We start from the raw sequence: 24,623 nt of genomic DNA, 5'->3' as shown, positions 1-24,623 counted from the left end.
ATTAATTACATTGATTTCCTTTCTGTTCAAAATGAGGCAGAGGTTGATCCTGCCACAGATAAGAGCCCAGTGAGCCCCGTAGTTAGACATTGAATAATTATTTCTGGACTTCTACAGAATGGCATTGTCTATCAGTCCAGTCGCATTCCATCATATACCTCTTTTGTTGCCATGACTACTGACATCCCAGTAGTTTAGCAGCACATTTAACGATATCCTCTCCTTGTGAATGTAATTATATAGAAGCGGATCAGTGGAATTGATATCCAGGTCTGGTTCCTGGTGTCTTTATGTGCTTTGTTTAAAGGAACAGGCAGTCAATCAGAGTTCATATCCCCTGTTCTCACGTGGCTTCTCACCGTGTCCTTTGGAGTTGAAGGGCAACTTGTGCTCAGTTGCATAACATGTCCATTTACTTTTCAAACCGAAAATGTTTAGCTCCTTTCAGGATTTATGTTTTATAACGAGTTCTATCAATTTTGCCAGTGAAATCCGCTCTATGATGGCTATGCTTAAAAGGGTAGGCCTATATGGCAGACAGACAGCAGGACAGTGAGAACAGGGTAGTCATCCATTTTCCCTGAGAATTTAAAAGCCCCTGCAGTCAGTCCAAAAAACTATTTGTTATTGTTCCAAACCTCACAGTCCTTTCAAAAAAGTATTATTTATCATCAAGTAAGTGTTGTGAAATGTAGGCCCATTCTCCAGGGGTTGTTACCAGAGCCATATATTTTAAAGGGGATTATTGACAAAATGGTAAGGTTCCACGTGACCCCCAAGGAGATGTGGATCAGAGAAAGTTATAGGGAGAAGAATCACTGCTGCTGCCTTTAGTCTTTCTTCATACAATGCTAATGGATACTCAGGATTCTCATACCCTGACAGGTTGAGGAAAGCACGGAGGCTCCTCTTTACAACCCTTTCAAAATGTCCTGACCTGTGATGGAGAATTTAGTCATTCTCTTCTCCCTCTCTTATTTCTAGTCTCTCGGACAGCTGTGTTGTCCATTTCCACTGCTGTCACTCCTATTTTGTCTGTGTTTGTGTGCATGTCCCTCTTTGTAAAGTCTTATGGTGTGGACTTGACATGGTCTTTTTTTAATGGGTTTTCTCGACATGATTTGCATACATTTGAACGGGTCTCGTTTCTCGTTTAATAAGCTACTTGTGGTTCAGGCTTTGTTGTTTCAAGGACACCCAGCTTTATCACCCGTTACCAATACCACCAGGCCCACTAATCATATCAGACAAGCACGACTCATGGTGGAAAATGGCCGCTTTGTGTTCACTGCAAAAAAAAGAGGAAGAGGGGAAAAGAATAGGGGGAAAACTACTTAGTTTAATTTCATTAAATCGGTCTGCTCCAAATGGCAATCTCAATTAGGATTTATTTATTCAATTTCCTAAAAATGAGTTTATATGCCAGGATGTCCCAATTAGCATTTAAATTATATTTATTCTACAACCCATGTAATGCTATTATCATATTAGTCTGAAGCTGGCCATCAAATGCAATTTAAAAAAAATTAAACTTATTTTTTTGGGCATCGCCCGCAGGAACTAAGATATTGCTTCTCAGAATTATGTTAGTGACCACTAGAATTATTGAAGTCATTTAGCAACAAAGGTGATATCCAAGTACAGAAGTGTAACATTTTACACTGCATGGTTTTAATGAAGGAAATCCCATATTTGTAGTGGAGCTATTTTGTTCATAGCCAGCTGAGTTATTTCCTGATAAACCAACACAGATGTCCATATAACTGGTTAGATATGTGGCTTGTGCTTTGAATCAACATAAGCTCCTGTGTTTATTCAAAATGAAAAAATCAACAACATTGAAATGTCAAAAGGTAGCTTAGTTGTGCAATTGCAGTATATAGTAGCAGCTGTGGTACTATAATTTTTTTGCACTCCGACCTGTTTCCTCTCTCTGCAGCCTTGCTCTAGTCCCTCCCCAGCCAAACAGTCCCCAGCCAGACGAAGACTGCTGTAGTGCCTCCCCAGCCAAACAGACCCAAGCCAGACAAAGACCAGACCAAGGTGCTGTGGGGAGCCCTGGACGGATGCTGAATGGGAAGAAGCTGCCTCTGAATGGTCCATCCAGTGGATATGAGCAGCCCAATTTGGCCTCCCAGACCCATGCTCCCTCTCCCTACAACCACCGCACAGCTGTCTGAAGTCAGGCAGCGACTCAGCCACCTCCATCTAGGGCACTACAGGTTCAAGAAGGAAACAGAGCCACAGATCCCATTTGTGGTTGGTGTTTTTCTTGCTGTCTGAAAAACAGTTTGTCTGACTGTGTTTGTTGGGCTAGGCTACATCTAGAATATTCCTTAGTATTGCCATGGCAGCAGGTAGCCTAGTGGTCAGCGCATTGGGCCAGAATGTTTGCTGGTTTGAATACCCAAACAGACAAGGTAAAAACATCTGTTGATGTGCCCTTGAGTAAGGCACTTAACCCTAATTTCCCCAAGGTGCGCCGCACTACTATGGCTGACCCTGTAAAACAACGCATTTCACAATACAATATATATGTTTATTCAACCAGCACTTCTTTCACTCTCTTTCTTTAAGCCTCTTTATATGCATTGTCAGTATAATAGTTTGCCCTTGTTTACTACAAACATTGTAAATGTATCATGATTGAAGGATTTGCATGTCTTAGATAGGGTACTGCTATGATCAAGCTCAGTAAATCCCAAGCCCCTGGGAGTGTATTGAGAACAACTGGTAGTCCTTTCACTGGCTCCTCATGTTTCTGTTTGATTGTTCATTTAAAGAACATCCAGTCCTTAGGTGTAAATGTCAAAGCTGTAACGTCATTAAAGTAAAGATTGGAATTAAGCCGTGATATCAGTGCGGCATCTTATGGAATACAGCTTTTAAAAAGGAAGCGTTTTACAGAAGACATCCCGGGTCTACAATTAACCTTGGTAATTAAGTGTCAAAGCATGATTAACAAATAGTTACCTATTGAAGTAGCTTAGCCCTGCATTGAATGCATTATCAATTCGTGTTTAAAGCCTGCACGCAGTTGTTTATGTAGAAGCAAATAGCTAATTTCTTCAGTGAGGGTGGCAATATTCATGTTTAATTGAAGTACCTTTTGGTTTAACCTTTTTATCTAATTGGTTTAAGCTTTTATCTCTTTGGTTTAACCTTTTTATCTCGTTGGTTTAACCTTTTTTATAGTCTTTTTATGAAGGGATAAAGTGAACATAAAATATATAGCGGAAGAAATGAGTCCCCTGTGTGTCGTTACATGTTGCCCCTCTACTACTCTTATAATGACCGACTTTAGCTGATTGTTTGATTGTTTATCTGCTACAGGTCTCCAGTACTCTGAGTGCCTCCATGATTGAGACTCCATCTTCTCATCTCCCATCCACCAAAAGAAGCCTTCCCCACAGCAGGTCCACCAGCTTTGCTGCAGACGGGAGGTGAGATTATATGTAGTAATATCTGTCTAGGTGGATTTAAACACATTCTACTTTCTGAAATACTTGACTAACTAACCGCTTTTGCACTGTATGGTACAGTACTGTCATTCTCATTTTTCTCTCCATAGATTCCTCCCTCCGTGTCATCATGAATTTTCAACATGGATCTTTACTGTCATTCAATCAATTACAAGTAAGATTTGGATTATCCAAGGCCGATTTCTTAAGTTCTTATAACTCAGAAATCATATTCAATCACTTCAACAGAATCTGGATGAACCTAAGACATTTAGCATAGACAAAATACTGAAAGAAGCTGCTACGCCAAAGAAATTGATGCCAAGTTATATAAAGGGTTGATTGAAACTCTACCCGGTGGTTCAGAACCTATAAGGAAAAAATGGGAAACGGATCTAAAGGAAGAAATTGAAGAGAACCATTGGTCACAGATATGATCGTGGACTTCAGGAAACAGCAGAGGGAGCACCCCCAGATCCACATCGACGGGACACCCTTGGAGAAGGTGGAAGGTTTTAAGTTCCTCGGCGTACATACTGTATCACCAACAAACTGAAATGGTCCACCCACACAAACAGTGTGGTGAAGAAGGTGCAACACCTCTTCAACCTCTTCAACCTCAGGAGGCTGAAGAAAGTTGTCTTGTCACCAAAAACCCTCACAAACTTTTATATATGCACAATTGAGAACATCCTGTCGGGCTGTATCACCGCCTGGTACGGCAACTGCACCGCCCACAACCGCAGGGCTCTCCAGAGGGTGGAGTGGTCTGCACAACGCATCACCAGAGGAAAATTACCTGCCCTCCATTGCACCTACAGCACCCGATGTCACAGGAAGGCCAAAAAGATCATCAAGGACAACAACCACCCGAGCCACTGCCTGTTCACCCCGAGGTCAGTACAGGTGGATCAAAGCTGGGACAGAGAGGCTGAAAAACAGCTTCTACCTCAAGGCCATCAGACTGTTAAATAGCACCGAGAGGCTGCAGCCTACATACACAGACTTGAAATCATTGGCCACTTTTATAAATGGAACACTAGTCACTTTAATAATGTTTACATATCTTGCATTACTCATCTCATATGTATATACTGCATTCTATACTAGCTACTGTATCTTAGTCTATGCCGCTCTGACGTTGCTCGTCCATATATTTATATATTCTTAATTCCATTCCTTGACTTAGATTTGTGTGTATTAGGTATTTGTTGTGAAATTGTTAGATATTTCTTGTTAGATATTGCTGCACTGTCGGGAACTAGAAGCACAAACATTTCGCAACACCCGTAATAACATCTGCTAAACACGTTGGATTGGATTGGATATGTGAAAATGCTCATACCTGCTCCTATAACTAAGTCATACAGTAAACTACTGCAATTTAAGATAATCATTTGGGATAATGTATGTGCTATCATTTCATTGTGTCTAGGAATTTATATCCATCTGCACGATTATGTCTGTTGGGAAATGTAAATATTGGTGATCAATATCAGAGAAGGTTTTGTAATCTAGGTCTAATTGCTGCAAAATCATTCATAGCCATCAATTGGAAAGCCTCATATTCACCCTCAATAATAAACTGGAGGACTGAACTATCTAGCTACATACCGATTTTGTAAATTATAAAATTAAACAAAACCGGAAGTGGAAACCATGATCACCAGAAGTGGAAACCATGATCACCTTGGGGAATGTGTTGTCTAGTGGGCGTTTTGCTTTTGTGTTGTTTGTTGGTTGTTGTGAAAAAGGGACAAAAAATAAACATTCCTCCCTCCTTGGCACCTGCTACAGACCAAAACCTGTTAAAGTACTGTAGGTCCTTATATTGAAAATATGTAACACATGAAAATCAGCCCATTCATTATCTGTTGCTTATAAAGAATGGAAAAACGACATTTATTCATGTGATTTAGATAACTAATGCAGTGCATTCAATAGTGCTGACCATAGGTCTCTCTCAAGGTAGGGACTGGCTGTCTGAAGACTCAGAAATCCCTAGAGAAGTCTTCCAGACAGGACTGTTACAGAACCCTAGTCAGGGTGGCCTGGTTAACCCTGGCTGCCCAGTCCTCCGCCCCAGTATTTGGCCAGAGGAGTCTACTGCTCAGTCGCTCCTCCCTCAGAAAGGTAACAACACACACACCCGGTACTGGAACACAGTTCAAAATTCACATATGTTAATGTCCTGGCCTCCTGTGGGTTTTCTGCTATGTTAGTTTCCCACACAGCCGTCCCCCTGAGATAAAGTCTGATAATAAGGAGCATAATTAAAGTCCCTGCTAATGACTTGGTGTTTTGGCCCTAAGCAGTTTGTGCAGATGTTCACCAATGACAAGATCTAAAGCTGTGTGTCATTAGTTATCTTCTCTAGTTTGAAAACTGTTTTTCTTCCAGTTGAGTAAAAAGGGTATGAAAAAAGTTTTGGGCATAATTTGCCTAGACTTCGTCATGCTCCGAGCAAAACTCTTTGTGTTTGCTCAAAAGCTGTTGAAAGGATAGCGGGCAAACCACCTCTCCCATATGAATTTCCAATGATGTGGTATTGACAAAATGTGGACCTCATGAGAGTCTGGCCAGATACAACAGGCTGTGTACGTCTAAGCTTTCTCTTGATCACACTCGACAGCCAAGATGAATATCCCCCTCTCTCAAATTACGGGATCTGATGTCTTGTCATGTTTGTTCATTACTTAAAAGAAAAAAAAGGATCCTGAGAAAATAAGGGAAAAGGGTATTGAGTGTGGTTCAACGAGACCGAATGCATTTGACCAGACGCACACTTTAATAAATTCTGAGAGACCCTGTCATTGATCTGGACAGGTGCGAACTAAACCAACAAATGTTTGTTTGTTTGTTCCTCCCACCTCCCTGCTTCAGTTCTTAAGTAAACATTAAAATCAATATACAATTTTAAACTGGAAAGTAAATTGTAGGAAATGAATGATACTTCTCTCAATAGAAAACGCGACAGAAGTCACAGAGCTGGAGATTAAGCTGGGCTTTGTAGATTCCGACAACGGGAGAAGGAGCACGTCTTCTGGAAGTCTTTAATGGAAAAGCCAATGATAGATGCTCACATCAACTCTGCCATCCACCCTCAGTCTATTCATGTTCTAATGATTTATCCTTTATGAGTATCTATCTGAAGCAGTGACTACATTTAGCAACACCAAACGGCAAGACTAACCAATCAGATGTGGATAGGAAGTAATTCAGAAGTATTTACTTTGTATGTCTTTGTAAGCTTCCTTTTATTTTATATGGCCATTCTGGCCATTAACGGACAGCAAAACTTTTATGTTGTACTTAAAAATAATAAAATAAGTCTGTGTCCCTAGACTAATACAGTATTTTCTGTTGAAATTACACTGCTTAAGATCAGAACGGAGATCCAAATCACATTTTTAGAAGAGTTTAAACATTCAAAGCGTCAATAATATAGAGTAGTTAGCTACATGCTACAGTGGGTACATTTTGTATTTTTTCATGTGGTATATCTTTTGTTGACATGTTTAATGCCTGTGTTATATCCACTCATATGTGTATCCCAGGTCTTACCTTGGGATACAGCACAGTTTAGTGGAGAAAAGGAGTAATGTCAGAATACAAAATTATTGGCACCCATGATAAAGATGAGCAAAAAGGAATGCATACAATAAATAATACAAACATTGGCCTATATTGTATGATAAAAAAAAACATTTTATTATTTTATACTAATACAGTTGCTCAGAGAAATATATTTTGTTTAACAAGTAATACTTTTTTTCTAAAAAAGATAAGGGTCAAAATTATTGGCACCCCTGTAACTCATTAACTTTCAATAACTCACCTTGTGAGAATAACAGCACAGAGCCTTTTTCTAAATGTTTTATGAGATTAGAGAACATATTGGGAGGGATCTCAGACCATTCCTCCGTACAGAATCTTTCCAGGTCCTTCATATCCTTTGTACATGCTTATGGACTGCCCTCTTCAATTCAAACCGCAGGTTTTTAATTGGGTTGAAAATAGAGCTCTTCGGCCACCCACACAAGTGGTGGGTTTTGCATCAAAAGAAATATGCAAATGCAGAAAATAACCCCATACCTACTGTAAAATATGGTGTTGGATCCAATTTTTTGGGGCTATTTGCTACCACTGGTCCGAGGGGCCTTGTTAAGATCAATAGCGTCATAAACTTTACCCAGTACCAGGATATTTTAGCCTAGGTGCCTCTGCTAGGAGGCTGAAACTTGGCCGCAAGTGGATTTTCCAGCAAGATAATAACCTCAAGCACACATCAAAATCAGCAAAGAAATGGTTAATTGACCCCAAAATCAACATTTTTCAATGTCCATCTCAGTCTCCGGACTTGACCAGCATTGAAAACCTGTGGTTTGAATTGAAGAGGGTAGTCCATGAGCATATACAAAGGATATCAAGGACCTGGAAAGATTCTGTATGGAGGAATGGTCTAAGATCGTTCCTAATATGTTCTCCAATCTCATAAAACATTTTAGAAAACGACTCCGTGCCATTATCCTTGCTAGGTGAGGTATTGAAATGTTGTATTACTTGTTAAACAAGATCTCTTTCTCTGAGGAATTGTATTAGTATAAAATAATATACATTTCACAAAAATATACATACAATATAGCTGTTTTTGTATTCTTTATTTTTTACTCTCTTTTTTGCTCATCTTTATCAAGGGTGCCAGTAATTTTGGACCTGACTGTACATAGAATCGTTCATTTTCTGAGTGAAGGGAGCAATATTGCAGATACATTTTGATTGTTTCTCCTGTTTACAATCAATCAATCAATCAAATGTATTTATGAAGCCCTTCTTACATCAGCTGATGTCACAAAGTGTTGTACAGAAACCCAGCCTAAAACCTCAAACAGCAAGCAATGCAAGTGTAGAAGCACAGTGGCTAGCAAAAACTCCCTAGAAAGGCCAGAACCTAGGAAGAAACATAGAGAGGAACCAGGCTATGAGCGGTGGCCAGTCCTCTTCTGGCTGTGCCGGGTGGAGATTATAACAGAACATGTCCAAGATGTTCAAATGTTCATAGATGACCAGCATGGTCAAATAATAATAATCACAGTGGTTGTCGATGGTGCAACAGGTCAGCACCTCAGGAGTAAATGTCAGTTGGCTTTTCATAGCCAATCATTCAGAGTATCTCTACCGCTCCTGCTGTCTCTAGAGAGTTGAAAACAGCAGGTCTGGGACAGGTAGCACGTCCGGTGAACAGGTCAGGGTTCCATAGCCGAAGGCAGAACAGTTGAAACTGGAGCAGCAGCACGGCCAGGTGGACTGGGGACAGCAAGGAGTCATCAGGCCAGGTAGTCCTGAGGCATGGTCCTAGGGCTCAGGTCCTACGAGAGAGAAAAAGAAAGAAAGGAAGAGAGGAAGAAAGAGAGAAAAAGAGAGAAAGTGAGAGAGAATTAGAGAGAGCATACTTAAATTCAGACAGGACACCGGATAAGAAAAGAGAAATACATAACAGACTGACCCTTGCCCCCCGACACATAAACGACTGCAGCATAAATACTGGAGACTGAGACAGGAGGGGTCGGGAGACACTGTGGCCCTTTCCAACGATACCCCCGGACAGGGCCAAACAGGCAGGATATAACCCCACCCACTTTGCCAAGCACAGTCCCCACACCACTAGAGAGATATCTTCAACCACCAACTTACCATCCTGAGACAAGGCTGAGTATAGCCCACAAAGATCTCCGCCACGGCACAACCCACAATAATGTTACATACTTTGTTGTATGAAGCTAATGTGATGTGACTCACTGATGTCATTATTCTAGGTTCCATAGTAGTACTTTGAGTCCAGAAAATTCTCAACACCCATGCTACTGACAGGAAACTACACTTTGTGAGTAACTTATGACCTTTTAGGATAGACAAAACATAGGCCCCCACTGATATTGATTGATACTGATCAACGTCTAAGATACATTTATAATATGGAGCTAGGCAATCTTGTTGGCTATGAAGCTTAATATGCATGTTCTGGGACATTGGTTCTGCACTACATATTTTTCTAGTCACACTTTGATTTGACCTATTTAGTGAGCTGAACTTCCTCTCACCTCTGTGTTAATTTTTTTCCACATTTCATTTTCATTTTAAGCCCCGAAATACCTGTTCGGATTGGTTTGCCTCAAATGGAAAAAGCTGGCGAGTTGGCAGGTGTGTTAAAAAACTTTTCACCTCCCACCCTTTGCTGTTTCAAATGCCTTGATGGCAAAACCAAAGTGAAATATGTTTAATTACTCTAAAGCTATCTGAAATCCGCTCTGAAATAAAAGAGAGACAGGGTTTTGTGGGTGGGAGATCTACAGGCAGTAAGCTGCTGTTAAGGGCTCATCTTCCCCAGCATAAAAAGAGAGACGGTACCAAGGAGCCTCAGCATGGTGCCAACAGCTACATGGCTGAAGAAGAGCTTCAAGACGAAGAATGGCCTAATCCACACATAATTAAAAGCAAAGACAGAGGGGGATTTGATTAAAGAGAATTAAATCAAACAACTGAAAGAGCTTGACTTTAAAGCTGGAATTCTTAATGGTGAAACAGCCTCGTCCGTTTGCAATATTTTTGCTAGCGCTGTCTTTAAAAAATAATAATAATAATAAAATGGTCCAATTAATTAATTTGCTAATATTCAATCCGTATCGCAGAAATTCAGTGTTTGAGTGATTTAAATTTAAAGGCAATGTTCCCTTGTTAGCGGAGACTGAATTCCCTGTAAACACTGCAGATTTCATTTCAATAGGAAATTACCTGAAAATTTCTCGCTTCGAAGATACAGATTTAAATGTGCCTTTGGTGTGTATAATCTGTTCATCTTTTCAGTGATGCTCAATAATAGTAACATTAAACAACATGTTTGCAGACTTTCAGGACGAGGATGGGTGTTTGTCATAATACATTTAAACACTTTGTCACTGACATCGTCATAACAACCTGAAAGACAATGGGCTCTATTCAATCAGATCCACTTCAGTCAAAATCATAGCAGTTGTTTTGGTGGTGTCAGAGGTGGAACTGTATTAGAGTTGTCAAATCCACAAGTGGCTCCTGACATTATACCTAAAGCAGACATTGCCATTGGTTGAATGGAGTCGCATTAATAGAAATTCCACAGCCTAGTATCTACACCTCAATTAAGATGCTAGAAATCATCATTTCATTTTTCAATTTGAAGCCTCCCCCTTTCTCCTCCAAACATAATGATGGTCATTATGGCCAAAAAGTTATATTTTTGTTTCATCAAACCAGAGGACATTTCTCCAAAAAGTACCCTCTTTGTCCCCATGTGCAGTTGCAAACCAGTCTGGCATTTTTATGGCAGTTTTGGAGCAGTGGCTTCTTCCTTGCTGAGCAGCCTTTCAGGTTATGTCGATATAGGACTCGTTTTACTGTGGATATAGATACTTTTGTACCTGTTTCCTCCAGCATCTTCACAAGGTCCTTTGCTGTTGTTCTGGGATTGATTTGCACCTTTCGCACCAAAGTACGTTCATCTCTAGGAGACAGAGACTCCTTCCTGAGCGGTATGACGACTGTGTCGTCCCATGGTGTTTATACTTCCGTACTATTGTTTGTACAGATGAACATGCTACCTTCAGGCATTTGGAAATTGCTCCCAAGGATGAACCTGACTTGTGGTCTACAATTTTTTTTCTGAGGTCTTGGCTGACTTATTTTGATTTCCCCATGACGTCAAGAAAAGAGGTACTGAGTTTGAAGGTAGGCCTTGAAATGCATGTATGTAAACTTCTGACCCACTGGAATAGGGATATAGTGAATTATAAGTGAAAAGTGTCTGTAAACAATTGTTGGAAAAATTACTAAGTAGATGTCCTAACCGAATTGCCAAAACTATAGTTTGTTAACAAGAAATGTGTGGAGTGGTTGAAAAACAAGTTTTAATGACTCCAACCTAAGTGTATGTAAACCTCCGACTTCAACTGTATATACACAGTATATATAGACACACAGTATATAAACGAGAATCTGACCATCACCCCTGGAGAGACAAAACCGCAACTCGTCAGTGAAGAGCACTTTTTGCCAGTCCTGTCTGGTCCAGCGACGGTGGGTTTGTGCCCACAGGCGACGTTGTTGCCAGTGATGTCTGGGGAGGACCTGCCTTACAACAGGCCTACAAGCCCTCAGTCCAGCCTCTCTCAGCCTATTGCAGACAGTCTGAGCACTGATGGAGGGATTGTGTGTTCCTGGTGTAACTCGGGCAGTTTTTGTTGCCATCCTGTACCTGTCCCGCAGGTGTGATATTCGGTTGTTCCGATCCTGTGCAGGTGTTGTTACACGTGGTCTGCCACTGCGAGGACGATCAGCTGTCCATCCTGTCTCCCTGTAGCGCTGTCAGGTGTCTCACAGTACGGACATTGCAATTTATTGCCCTGGCCACATCTGCAGTCCTCATGCCTCCTTGCAGCATGCCTAAGGCACATTCACGCAGATGAGCAGGGACCCTGGGCATCTTTCTTTTGGTGTTTTTCAGTCAGTAGAAAGGCCTCTTTAGTGTCCTAAGTTTTCATAGCTGTGACCTTAATTGCCTACCGTCTGTAAGATTTTAGTGTCTTAACGACCGTTCCACGGGTGCATGTTGATTAATTGTTTATTGTTCATTGAACAAGCATGGGAAACAGTGTTTAAGCCCTTTACAATGAAGATCTGTGAAGTTATTAGGATTTTACAAATTATCTTACAAAGACAGGGTCCTGAAAAAGGGACGTTTCTTTTTTTGCTGAGTTTACAGTAGATACATACATAGTCAAACGGTCACAAGTTTTTGAAGACCTATTAATTCAAGGGGTTTTCATTATTAGTACTATTTTATACATTGTAGAATAATAATGAAGACAATAAAACTATGAAATAACACATATGGAATCATTAGGTAACAAAAGTTTTAAACAAATCAAAATACATTTAATATTGGAGATTCTTCAAATAGCCACCCTTTGCCTTGATGACAGCTGTGCACACTCTTTGTTAAACACTTTTTTGGATACTACATGATTTCATGTGTTATTTAATAGTTTTGATGTCCTCATTGTTATTCTGCAACGTAGAAAATTGTAAATGAAAAACCCTTGAATGAGTAGGTGTGTCGATACTTTTGACTGGTATTGTACATATGTATGTATGCATACACACATACACACTGAACAAAAATATAAACATAACATGCAAGAATTTCAAAGATTTTACTGAGTTACAGCTCAAATAAGGAAATCAGTCAATTTAAATAAATGCCCTAATCTATGGATTTCACATGACTGGGAATAAGATAACAAAACGACAATGGGCCCTCAAGATCTCATATTTCTGTGCCATCGATAAAATGCAATCTTGTTCGTTGTCCGTAGCATATGCCTGCCCATAACCACACCACCACCCTGGGGCACTCTGTTCACATTAGCAAACTGCTCGCCCACATGACACCATCACGTGGTCCGCGGTTGTGAGGCAGGTTGGACGTTCTGCCAACTTCTCTAATATGACTTATGGTAGATAAATGAACGTTCAATTCTCTGGCACTAGCTCTGGTGGACATTCCTGCAGTAAGCATGCCAGTTACATGCTCTCTCAAAACTTTAGACATCTGTGACAACTGGATATTTTAGAGTGGTATTGTATTGTCCCCTGCACAAGGTACACCTGTGTAATGATCATGCAGTTTAATCAGCTTCTTGATATGCCACACCTGTTAAGTGGAAGGATTATCTTGGCAAAGGAGAAATGCTCACGAGCAGGGATATAAAGCTTTTTGTGCATATGGAACATCTCTGGGATCTTTTATTTCCATAAAACTAACACTTTATGTGTTTATATATACACATACACACAATCTGTGTGCCCAAACAATTACAGTATTTAAAACAAACTAAAGATAGGCATTATGTTTTACTCTGTAAACTGATAACTGTACTTTGAAGGAGACCGATTAAATATTTGTCTTGAATTAGAACCGTCTTTCCAGCCCTATTTGTGGATTCGGTTAACTCCGGCTATCTTCAATTACTGATAACTTGTTGGATATATATTAACCTAAGATATGCTACTGAAAAAAAATAGTTGGTCTTGAAGTTCACCCTTCTGTTACTGATGGCAGCAACGTGGTTCCTGACTGTTCTTTTGGGTAGTCTGTTGATGGGGATTCGCTCCAGTGAGTCCACCACCTGTGGTTTAGACAGAGAATGGGCCACCTGGACAGAAGACTTGACAGTGCAGTTCTCAAGTGTCTAAAATGTTTTCTCCCTGTGATCTGTCAGGCGTCCAATAGCGCTCTGGAGCTGCTGGCCACAAACACACTGAGCCAACAGGAGGCTGGCAAGCAGGGGCAAGATTTTTCTGGGTAGAAAGTGGGTGAGCAGATGTTAATTCATTTGATCTCTTTGTATGCGGATTTGCATCGGCAGAGACAAGAAAATCTGTTTGATGTTCCAGCAAATATACAGATAAATGGGAAGGGTTACAGACAACAGAGCTATTGTAAAACCGTCCCTTTAGGCACAATGCAGCCAGTTCAGCCAACTCAATTGGCTTCTCAGGATGGAGCCAAAGAAAGTCCACCAACGGTTCAAACTGGTTTTGATTTATTAAAACAATGAAAGTTGAGTTAGCAGACATTTTCGCAACAATATTAGTGCTTGGGCTGCCAAGTGGCGCAGCGGTCTAAGGCACTGCATCTCAGTGCAAGAGGCTTCACTACAGTCCCTGGTTCGATTCCAGGCTGTATCACATCCAGCCGTGATTGGGATTCCCATAGGGTGGCGCACAATTGGCCCAGCGTCATCTGGGTTTGGCCGTCATTGTAAATAATTTATTCTTAACTCACTTGCCTAGTTAAAAAAAGGTTCAATCTAACTTTCTTTAAAAATAGACGTATCCTGTAGTATTTGAGTAATTTGACATCTAAAACAAATCTCAATCCATATCAGATATTTGTCAGGGAAAATATGTTTGAAAAATTAATTCTGAACCTTGTTGGCTTAGCCAGTATAGCATAGGCTTATTGTGGGTATGCATACATACTGTATAAATCAAAATGTTTTTTTTTGTTTATAGCTACTAATGTGAACCTCTAAATTACAAAGTAAAAATATGTTGATACAGATTGTTCATGTCACGTGACAAATTTATAAAGAGCTTTAGCTCCATGCAGCCACTAAATTGTATGTTTAATTAATAAGCTTTGATTAAGACATTAACATATTATGGGTCTCAATACAGTCATATGATTGCTTTGTGTATTACATCACTCAAAGTCACTGTTACTTTCTGAACTTATTACTCTTCCTATTCTTCTTGCCAGCACCAATGGCTGCTTTTTCTGTCATGATCTGTCGGTATTTCTTCTTGTTGTTGCTGTTGAAGTTAAAGGGAAAGTATTAGCGCTTGACAATTCAAGCAGTTCATATCAGGTATTCAATGTCAATTCAATTGTTCTGCATACCCACATTTTCAGGAACACACAAGCTTTGAAATTAAATACCGTAAATGACACAGAAACTTACTGTCTGAACTCTGCATCAGCAAGCAACTCCTCCACCATGGTTCTCTTCCGGTCTTTCTTCGGGACACGGGAATGGTAGAAGTCCACAGGGTTATCTACTACTGTAGCAACCTGCGACAGAAAAACAAACAAATACAACGTTTGGGGGGAAAGATAGGCTTTAATGGAATTTCTTGTGGAAGAATGGTGTCGCATCCCTCCAATACAGTTCCAGACACTTATAGAATCTAGCATTTACCTGTATAACATGGACCACTGAGAAAACCGAGCACAGTTGAGGGTTAGATGCTTACTGACCTGGAAGTACTTGGGGAATCCATCTCTATCATTCTTCTTATAAAACCGCTTGGGGTCCATTGCTCCACGCATTTTCAGTGCTTTGAGGTCACCCTTTAATTCCTCTGTCATTTCTGGAGCCCTCATGTTAAACCAGCCGGCTCCAGTGGTCTTGTCCCTCTCCTCCTGAGCATGGCAAGACAAGGAAACATGTCAGTCAGGACAGTCAATGAGTGAACAAACTGATCAAAAATAGCTAAAATGTAGTCAAACTATAACGACTACTTGTCCTTGCATCATGCTGTTTGCTACTTTCTCTTCTATATTAATAAACAAGGGCATACGGACTTGTACTCACTTTGCGCTTCAGTTTCGCAGCCTGTTTGGACTCCCTGTATGGAGGCACAGCATCTCTCTTCTCAAACTCTGGGCCAATAACACTCTTCTTCATCAACTGCCAACAGAGAAAATAAATCAATGTAGGAGAAAATTTAAAAAAAAACACAGATCCATTAAAGTCGAAAGGTTTGAAATTGCATGAAATACTTCCTCATTGAATTACCCAGCCTTGCATAACTACACAATTTATTACCAATTATACACCATATATCACCTTCAAAACAAAATCAATTAGTCATTTACCTCATCTAGGCTCTTCTGTTCCTTCAGTTTTTTCAGGGAGTTAGAGACTGTCTTTGATTTGCTGCCATCGAAATTGATGTATAATCCCCCAAGCTCCTTCACTTTCAGGCCCGGGTCAATACGGCTGGACAACTCTTTCCTATAACGGATTGTAACAAATAATTACCCAGGAGGCGCAGCATTGTCCATTCTCCAACTGGTTCAATCTTGATATGTTAATTAATGAAAATGAATGTGAAAATTCTTTATACGTGCTTGGCATTGCAATTCAATAAAATAGCTCCACTGCATTAGATAAAAAACAAACCCTGCTATACTTTCAGAATAATATGGCATAGTGGTGCTGGAGCCACAACTGTCAAATTAAATATACATTTTAAAGCACAGATGACAACTGACATTTGCATGACCAAAACAGATACTTACAATTGTGGATTTCTGCTTGTGAAGAGGACTTGTTCATCTTCGTCATCATCATCATCTCCCTCTTCATCAACAAATTCTTCCTCATCTTGCGCTTCCTCAATGGCCTCCATGTCTCCCTCTTCCTTCTCATCCACGTAGTAACTTTCATCTGACTGAAGGCCAGGCCGGGTGTCTATGACAAACAGGCCATCAGCTGAGGACTGAGCAGCAGCTTGGGGTCTGGATGGGCCCGCCGCCTCCTCTATACAGACAGCTTCCTCGTCACCATCAGAATCCTTTCTTTCCCTCTCATCCCCTTCCCCAGAATGCTGACTGATGCCGTCGTCATCCTCTTTATTGTCACTGCTCTCCAGCAGACTGATCACGCCAGATTTCTGTATGATGACACAGTCTCTGGACTCCTCTAGCTTGTCGGCATCAGATACACTGACCTTCAGGCTCAGTCTGGAGGTCACCTTAATGGGCTCTGTGGTGTGAGGGGCTTCATCTTTGTCAGCCGTTTTATTCTCAGTTACTAGTGTGCTGCTGACATCCATAGCCTCCTCACTAGGCACTGCCTTACATTCCTGGTTCTTTACCTCCAATGGAGGATCTGTGTGGGTGTTTACATCCACGGTCTTTTCCTCCTCTTCCTCAGACACGACTATAACAGGGGACATTACATTTTCACACGCTGCTACTTTTACTGTTTGCTTAAGAGAGACTTGTGAATCAGCTGGCGTCATCGTCTCCTGTTCAATTATCACTGGGGCGTCCACATCGGCTGCATCCTCAGTGGACAGCTCCCTCTGCTGGTCTTCTGCTTCCACTGCAGGCTCACAGACTGCCTCAGCCATCTCTGTATCAGCACTCTCACAGATGGTCACCTTCTCCTGTATGTTTTCCTGAACAGGGACATCCACCATAGAGGTATTATTCTCTGGGTCTTCCCTGGCGGTTGTCTCGGCTGAATCCTGTTGTACACTAGTGACCTCTGGCATCTCTGCAACCTCAGAGACTGTCACACTCCCTGTATGCTCCCGAGCAGGCGCTGCATCTTGGATGGGCGCTGCTGGTTCACCGATCACTACATCCTCAAGGGTTAGAGTCTTATCTTCTTCCCCCACTTCTTCTATCATGGAGCAGTCTGGATCAGCGTCGATTGTGTCCTCCAACACTACACTTTCTTCAGCAACCTCAGATGCTCTCACCTTATCTGACTCGCATAGGGCTTTCTCAACTAGTATACCCAGGGCCTTGGCTGTCAGCCGGGTAACTGGTGCTGCCCTGGAACTGCTGTTGGATCCAGTGCGACTACTGCAGGGAGTGCCCCTAGCTCTCACTGACCTAGGGCTCCCCAAAGGGGTATACACATCAGTCAGGTCAGACTCAGAGTCTGAAACAGTGGTGCCTGTTTTTTTCAGCTCAGACAGCCTGCGAGTGGACCTCCTGGGAGTCATGCTTGGCCCAGACTCAAAGCTCTCTGAGTCCTGGGGACTCTGGGGGTCACAGGGATATCCTTTACCTCTGCTTCTCCTGCGGGGTAGAGGAGAGTTGGAGCCATCAGTGGTTTCCTCCAAATGCATGGGGATAGCTTCAACAAACCTTCCTTTCCTGCTTCTGGTAACTCTGCGCACTGTGGCGGTCTGATCACCAGAGACACAGGACTCAGGATCAGAAAGCTCTGTGTCCTCGGTGTGACACTTTGAAGAAGCCCGGCTGCTGGACACGGCAGTCCTCCTGGTCACTCTGGTCTGCGAGCCAGGCACCTTGGCCTCAGACACCACAGAGCTGCAGGACTCTGCCTCTGAAACATCATTGTCCTTTTTGGCAGAGTCCGTGAGAACAGCCTTCCTCAGACTCCTGGTGGCTCTGCGAGTGTTTGGTCTTCTGGAGACAGACAATGAACAAGAGTCTACCTCAGACACGTTCTCGTCCTTCGTAGAGTCAGGCTGGTCCCCACCTGCAGCTCTCCTTTGGCCCCTGCGAGCTGGCTGTCTGTCGGGGATAGCCTCCATATCTGATATAGCAGAACAGCAGGACTCTGACTCGGACACGTCAGCTTCATGAGTGGAGTCTACCTGGTTAGTAGAGACAGTTTCACGTTTAGACAGCCTGGTCTTCCTCTTCCCGGTGGTGCTCTGGGCCTTGGAGGGAACATCTCGCTGGGAGTCACTGGTCACCTCAGACTGGGTTGCAGTCTCCTCTTTATCAGCTGTCCTCCTGGTTCTCCGAGTGGACGCTGGAGTGGCCTGTGGAGAAATTTTATTTGTCAATACCGGTACTTCTGAACTTAGAGGTCACAGAGATACAAATTACTTTATAGCATTTTTTACAAATGCAGTAGTTATTAAATCAAATCAATCTCTGGCATGATGAATCTATTGATAAGCGTTGGGTGTTTCGGGAATGGACAACCATCAAATAGGTATGTTTGACAGCGGAGCAGCGCTCAAACGACTAATGAACTCATCAAGACATTGACCACGTTTACATGCACACAATATATCCTGCGTAAGGTCTTATTCCGGATAAGCTACATGCAACTTTGATATCCCGCTCACAAGTATCCGTGCATCCATAAACAAACAGAATATTCCTCATTTAAGTTCATATGGGTTAAATGGAATAGTAACAAATATGGACACTGACTGTAGACCTATAACCTCTCACATGCCAACGGCTCAGCATGTGAGAACTCCTTCAAGACTGTTGGAAGAGCATTCCAGGGGACCACCTCATGAAGTTGGTTGAGAGAATGCCAAGCATGTGCAAAGCTGTCATCAAGGCAACGGGTGGCTACTTTGAAGAATTTTGTATATTTATATTTGTTAAACACTTTTTTGGGTACTACATGATTCCATGTGTGTTATTTCATAGTTTTGATGTCTTCACTATTATTGTACAACGTAGAAAATAGCCACAATAAAGAAAAACACTGGAGTAGGTGTCCAAACCTTTGATCGGTACTGTATGGATTTTTTTAACTGATCAAAATCTATCAATCCAAACTGTGCAGCAGCCATTTGATGAATGGAAAGAGACGTGTGACAAAAAACCTCAAAGTTTAATGACATTGGGAAATTGCCAAGCCTTCGATACTGGGTAAGGCTACAGGGTAGGGAGTAGGAATGTCCCCAAATAAAACAAACCTTGGGCGACCAAGAGGTCTCTTCTTTCGACTAATCACATTTTTTTTCCCATATATAAAAACACCCTGTGTGTTTTAATAAAGTCAACTATATACACTGAGCTTGTCTGATTCTTTAGGCACACTGTTTGTTGAAATGAGACACAAATGCCTCCAGTTGATTTGGGCCGGACTTGCCACGCTGTGGTAAAAAAGACAGCTAGTGCCTGTGTGACTGGCGCACGCTGTCGCTCTCTTATCTCCCTGCTGCCGCGACCATACATAGAACAGTAAGTGTTCATCGCGCTGTCGGTGGGGCTGAAGCTGCAACATAATTAGACATTTCTAGTTTCTTACTTGAAAAGTTTTGTAACCAAAATCCCCCAACATTCCTATTCCCTCAACCCTTGCTATCTTTACGTGACATGTACACATCACATGCACATAACCAATAGAGCCTGACCTATAGCATTTCATAATGACATCAATAAATTGGTTATAACAAACTCCAACACAGCAGCATAATGGATGCAAAGGACATGACAAATAAACATGAAAATGGGGTATGTTTACAGGTTGCTCAGGAGGGAAAGGGGAAGTCCAATGTGTGGAAGACATTTGAGAGTTCTTTCAGCTAATCACTTACACTAAATCAAATAGCTAGCTAACGTTAATCAATGGCCACGTTTACATCAAATCACATTTTGTCACATGCGCGGAATACAACAGGTGTAGGTAGACCTTACCGTAACCAAAAATTCAGTTAACTTCTCTAGGGTAGGGGGCAGCATTGGGAAGTTTGGATGAAAAGCGTGCCCAAATTAAACTGCCTGCTACTCAGCCATAAAAGCTTGAATATGCATATAATTAGTAGATTTGGATAGAAAACACTGAAGTTTCTAAAACTGTTTGAATGATGTCTGTGAGTATAACAGAACACATATGGCAGGCAAAAACCTGAGAAAAAATCCAACCAGGAAGTGGGAAATCTGAGGTTTGTAGTTTTTCAACTCTTTGCCTATCGAATACACAGTATCTACGGGGTCATATTGCACTTCCTAAGGCTTCCACTAGATGTCAACAGTCTTTAGAACCTTGTTTCAGGCTTCTACTGTGAAGTGGGAGCGAATGAGAGTGGATTGAGTCAGAGGTCTGCCAGAGAGCCACGAGCTGACCATGCGCGTTCCCGTGATAGTTAGCTTGCGTTCCATTGCATTTCTGAAGACATTGGAATTCTCCGGTTGGAACATCGAAAATTTATGTTAAAAACATCCTAAAGATTGATTCTATACATCGTTTGACATGTTTCTACAGACAGTAACAGAACTTTTTGACTTTGTCTGCACCTAGTGATCGCACCTCATGAATTTTGATTACTGGGCTAAACGAGCGAACAAAAAAATAGGTATTTGGACATAAATGATGGACATTATCGAACAAAACATACATTTATTGTGGAACTGGGATTCCTGGGAGTGCATTCTGATGAAGATCAAAGGTAAGTGAATATTTATAATATTTATAATTTCTGACTTCTGTTGACTACACAACATGGCGGATATCTGTTTGGGCTCTGAGCGCTGTACTCAGATTATTGCATGGTGTGCTTTTTCCTTAAAGTTTTTTTGAAATCTGACACAGCGGTTGCATTAAGGAGAAGTGGATCTAAAATTACATGCATAACAGTTGTATCTTTTAGCAATGTTTATTATGAGTATTTCTGTAAATTGATGTGGCTCTCTGCAAAATCACCAGATGTTTTGGAACTACTGAACATAACGCGCCAATGTAAACTGAGATTTTTGGATATAAATATGAACTTTACCGAACAAAACATACATGTATTGTGTAACATAAAGTCCTATGAGTCATCTGATGAAGATCAAAGGTTAGTGATTCATTTTATCTCCATTTCTGCTTTTTGTGACTCCTCTCTTTGGCTGGGAAAATGGCTGTGTTTTTCTGTGACTTGGCTCTGACCTAACAATCGTTTGGTGTGCTTTCATCGTAAAGCCTTTTTGAAATTGGACACTGTGGCTGGATTTACAACAAGTATGTTTAAAATGGTGTAAAATACTTGTATGTTTGAGGAATTTTAATGATGAGATTTCAGTTGTTTTGAATTTGGCGCCCTGCAGTTTCACTGGCCGTTGACAAGATGGGAAGCTACCGTCCCACATAACTCTATTTTCTTAACCTCACTAGGGTAAGAAAATATTTACCAAATACAAGTTATTATTTTTTTTTTTAAATATGCATTTCCTTGCGTTTATATATATATATATAAATAAACATTTCCTTGCTTTTAGGACCAATAATGCAATTCTTAAGAAAATGGGCGTGGCGAAAATGTGCAGCCGAAGTCTGACGAGAGAGGATACAAATTCATTGCTTTAACAAATTATGACAAATTTAAGAAAATGTTGAGCAACGTAATAAAGTAATGCCTTTTCAAACAAGTTACGTTACACATTGTTGGCTAATAATTTGTTAGATACGCTAACCTTAAGAACCGCATAGCATATCATTAGAGCAGTTGTGTGTACCAATATGTTAGCTAGCTACATAATGTTACTTGGCTACAAATACATCGAACATGCCAGTATATTAACTATATGCTGTCCAACTAACTACCCAACATGTTTTGACTTGATCATTCAATTCTTTCTTAGCTAAGTGCTATAGTCGTTGTGCGTTCTCAGTGGACATTGTTAATGGAGTCGTACTATGTCTAGTTAGTAATTTTTTTATGCTAGCTAGCAAGAAGTTGAATAGACACAGCATCAACTTCCGGTAGACAGGCAAAGCGCTTGTACGCTCAACTGAAAGGATACCATACGTTTACAGTATGGTAAAATTAACTATTAGTATGTAGTGTGTGTATATACTCATTAAGTATGTGTAGTATACAGTATGTTAGTATGGGTATTTGAACACAGCTCAAGACATGGCCTACATAAATTGCATATGGTTGTATTATAAGAACAATGGTGCAACTAGGGTTGCAAAATTACTGGAATTTTAAATAAATTCAACTGGGATTTTGGGAAACCCAGGGGATGTGTGCCGGAATCAGGATGGAATAAACAGGAAATCCGGATTCCTCCAACAACGAGTTATGGAAAACTAGCCTATTAATTGAAAATTCCTGGAATTTTGCAACACTATTAAAAATAATATTATTGTGACAAATGGGCTTTCACCCAAATGTATTGCTGTCTGCGGTTCTGAAACACAGCCTAATCTTCGGCGCGCAGTTTAATTGGTGCTATCCCTGATGCATGTGAAAAGATTTACAAAAGTACGCTTTATGTGGATGCATTTAGCCTAAACAATAAATTAACTGTAACATGTCTGCAATTGCATTCATGCAACTTTAATCTTTGCAGTAATAAAGGCCTTTACACATTTTTTTGTTATTAGAGACTCTCTGGTACACTTATTTTGTGTCGTTTGTAAGCTTCCACACACAGTATGTTAGTATGGGTATATATATATAATATTTTTTTAACTTTCGTGTATTTAGTAAATATTTTCTTAACTGAATTGTTGGTTACGGTAAGGTCTACTACACTTGTATTCCGCACGTGACAAAATGTGAACTGATGTAAACGTGGTCATTGATTAACGTTAGCTAACGTTAACTATTTGATTCAGGTGTAAGTGATGAGCTGAAAGAAAACTAACTAGTTAACAGCAACAAGCTCTCCCGGACTAATTTGTGAGTGTGTAACTTAAGTGTAAATGGCAATATTGTACTCTTGTATACAACGGATTGCCTCCTAAAAGCAATAGTGAAAAAATGTTTTTATGCTAGCAAAACAAATGAGGGACTCAAGCTAGGCTAGCTAGCTTGTTGCCACGTGAATATGAATGGTCAAGTATTACACACTGGAAACGACCTGTATGTACGAAATGCGCTGAACTGTATCTAAATCATACAAATATTTACCCATAATCACACAATTAAAACCTACCGTAACTCCAGAGGATTCATCGGAGTTTGTTTTAGTTGGGGAGCATACGCGTACTCCTCTTCTGGTGGCCACCATCTTGCTCGCGCTGTTCTTTCTCACTTCTGCCACATGTGTTCCCAACGTCAGCCAGACTTCACCAATCTTCTTCGATTAGGTTTAACGGCGGTTGGCATCCAATAAATGTTGCATTACCGCCACCTACTAGACTGGAGTACAACTCCCTTATACTTTGCTTGAAAAATAAAATTAACACATACCACTACTTTCCCCCAACGCTACACATTCCTTTGTCTCATGCCCTTTTGCATAGTCTTACATCTAGGAACCTTTCTCCTACACACTGCTGCCACATGCCCATAAGCTTGACACCTGTAACAAGGTAACATATTTGGCACAAAAGCGCACACAGGAAAACGTATATATCACAACATCAAAACTCAAAAGAACAGGCAATGATTCTCATTTCACCACTCACACCACCCTGACTGCGTGGCAACAAACAAGCATCAAAAACACCAGGAATCTTCCCCTTCAGTTGGTCAACTTTTACATTTAATGCTACCCAAGTAATCACTCCTTTCAATGACACCCTTTTCTCAAGAGCAAAACAATTCACATTTCTTGCCCCCATTAGTTTAATGCGGATTCACCCTCTGACCAGCAGAAACAAACAATTATCACATGACCACTTCTGGTTACCCTCACCAATTCCACAGCACCCAGCTGTTTTCACCACAAATGGATCAGCCAACAGGCAAAGGGTCCACTGTTTCCAAAAACTTCACTCCTACTGTTACAGACTCATCTTCATCCTGACCCTTGGTGCAAGCCTCGGGCTCCGAGACCTTCACCACACCTACCACCTCCGATACTTCGACCTCATTCACTTCCAGTTTGCCTCCTGTCTTCAGCTCACTTTTCTTACACTTTCTACCATTCCTATTTAACAACCCATCTCCCTTTTTTACACAATTTTTCACCAACTCAAGCTCATCCTCTCTCCCTGACCTCCTCTGCCTCTTTTTCCCCTCCATTCCTCCTCCCCTGTATTCCAAGTATATATCTCCTTATAATACTGTACTTCTCCTGACATACATCTTATTCTTGTCTTCTCAAGGGACACCATTTAACCGGCTGTCACAATCTCTGTACAATCAGCACGAACCACTCGGGCT

At 41.0% G+C, this 24,623-nt stretch overlaps 1 protein-coding gene and 1 pseudogene across 1 annotated transcript; one reads left to right on the top strand and one right to left on the bottom strand.

Annotated features, from left to right (window-relative positions):
* The window catches only part of LOC129854849 (spermatogenesis-associated protein 6-like), a 28,035-nt pseudogene extending 14,174 nt beyond the window's left edge, over positions 1–13,861 (top strand).
* A 220-nt stretch (positions 13,862–14,081) lies between these two features.
* Positions 14,082–23,563, bottom strand: dnttip2 (deoxynucleotidyltransferase, terminal, interacting protein 2). Its single transcript, XM_055922727.1, has 7 exons — positions 23,449–23,563; positions 16,363–18,593; positions 15,937–16,075; positions 15,653–15,748; positions 15,316–15,480; positions 15,020–15,129; positions 14,082–14,870 (listed from the first exon to the last, which is right to left on the bottom strand). Exons 1-7 carry the CDS (start codon positions 23,521–23,523, stop codon positions 14,777–14,779), a joined length of 2,910 nt encoding a protein of 969 aa, XP_055778702.1. The 5' UTR covers positions 23,524–23,563; the 3' UTR covers positions 14,082–14,776.
* Between the last annotated feature and the right edge of the window lie 1,060 nt (positions 23,564–24,623).

This window comes from Salvelinus fontinalis, chromosome 5 (genome assembly GCF_029448725.1).
Source record: "Salvelinus fontinalis isolate EN_2023a chromosome 5, ASM2944872v1, whole genome shotgun sequence".
Taxonomy (NCBI): Eukaryota; Metazoa; Chordata; class Actinopteri; order Salmoniformes; family Salmonidae; genus Salvelinus; species Salvelinus fontinalis.
This window is presented reverse-complemented; position numbering and strand designations above follow the sequence as displayed.

Bases quoted from the DNA above. Each gene is read 5' to 3' on its own strand.
- dnttip2 (XM_055922727.1), bottom strand. From the start codon at position 23,523: ATGGTGGCCACCAGAAGAGGAGTACGCGTATGCTCCCCAACTAAAACA. The intron at 18,594-23,448 runs GTAGGTTTTAAT...ATTTCTCCACAG, and splicing joins ATGAATCCTCTGGAGTTACG to GCCACTCCAGCGTCCACTCG. The intron at 15,749-15,936 runs GTAAATGACTAA...CTCTGTTGGCAG, and splicing joins AACAGAAGAGCCTAGATGAG to TTGATGAAGAAGAGTGTTAT.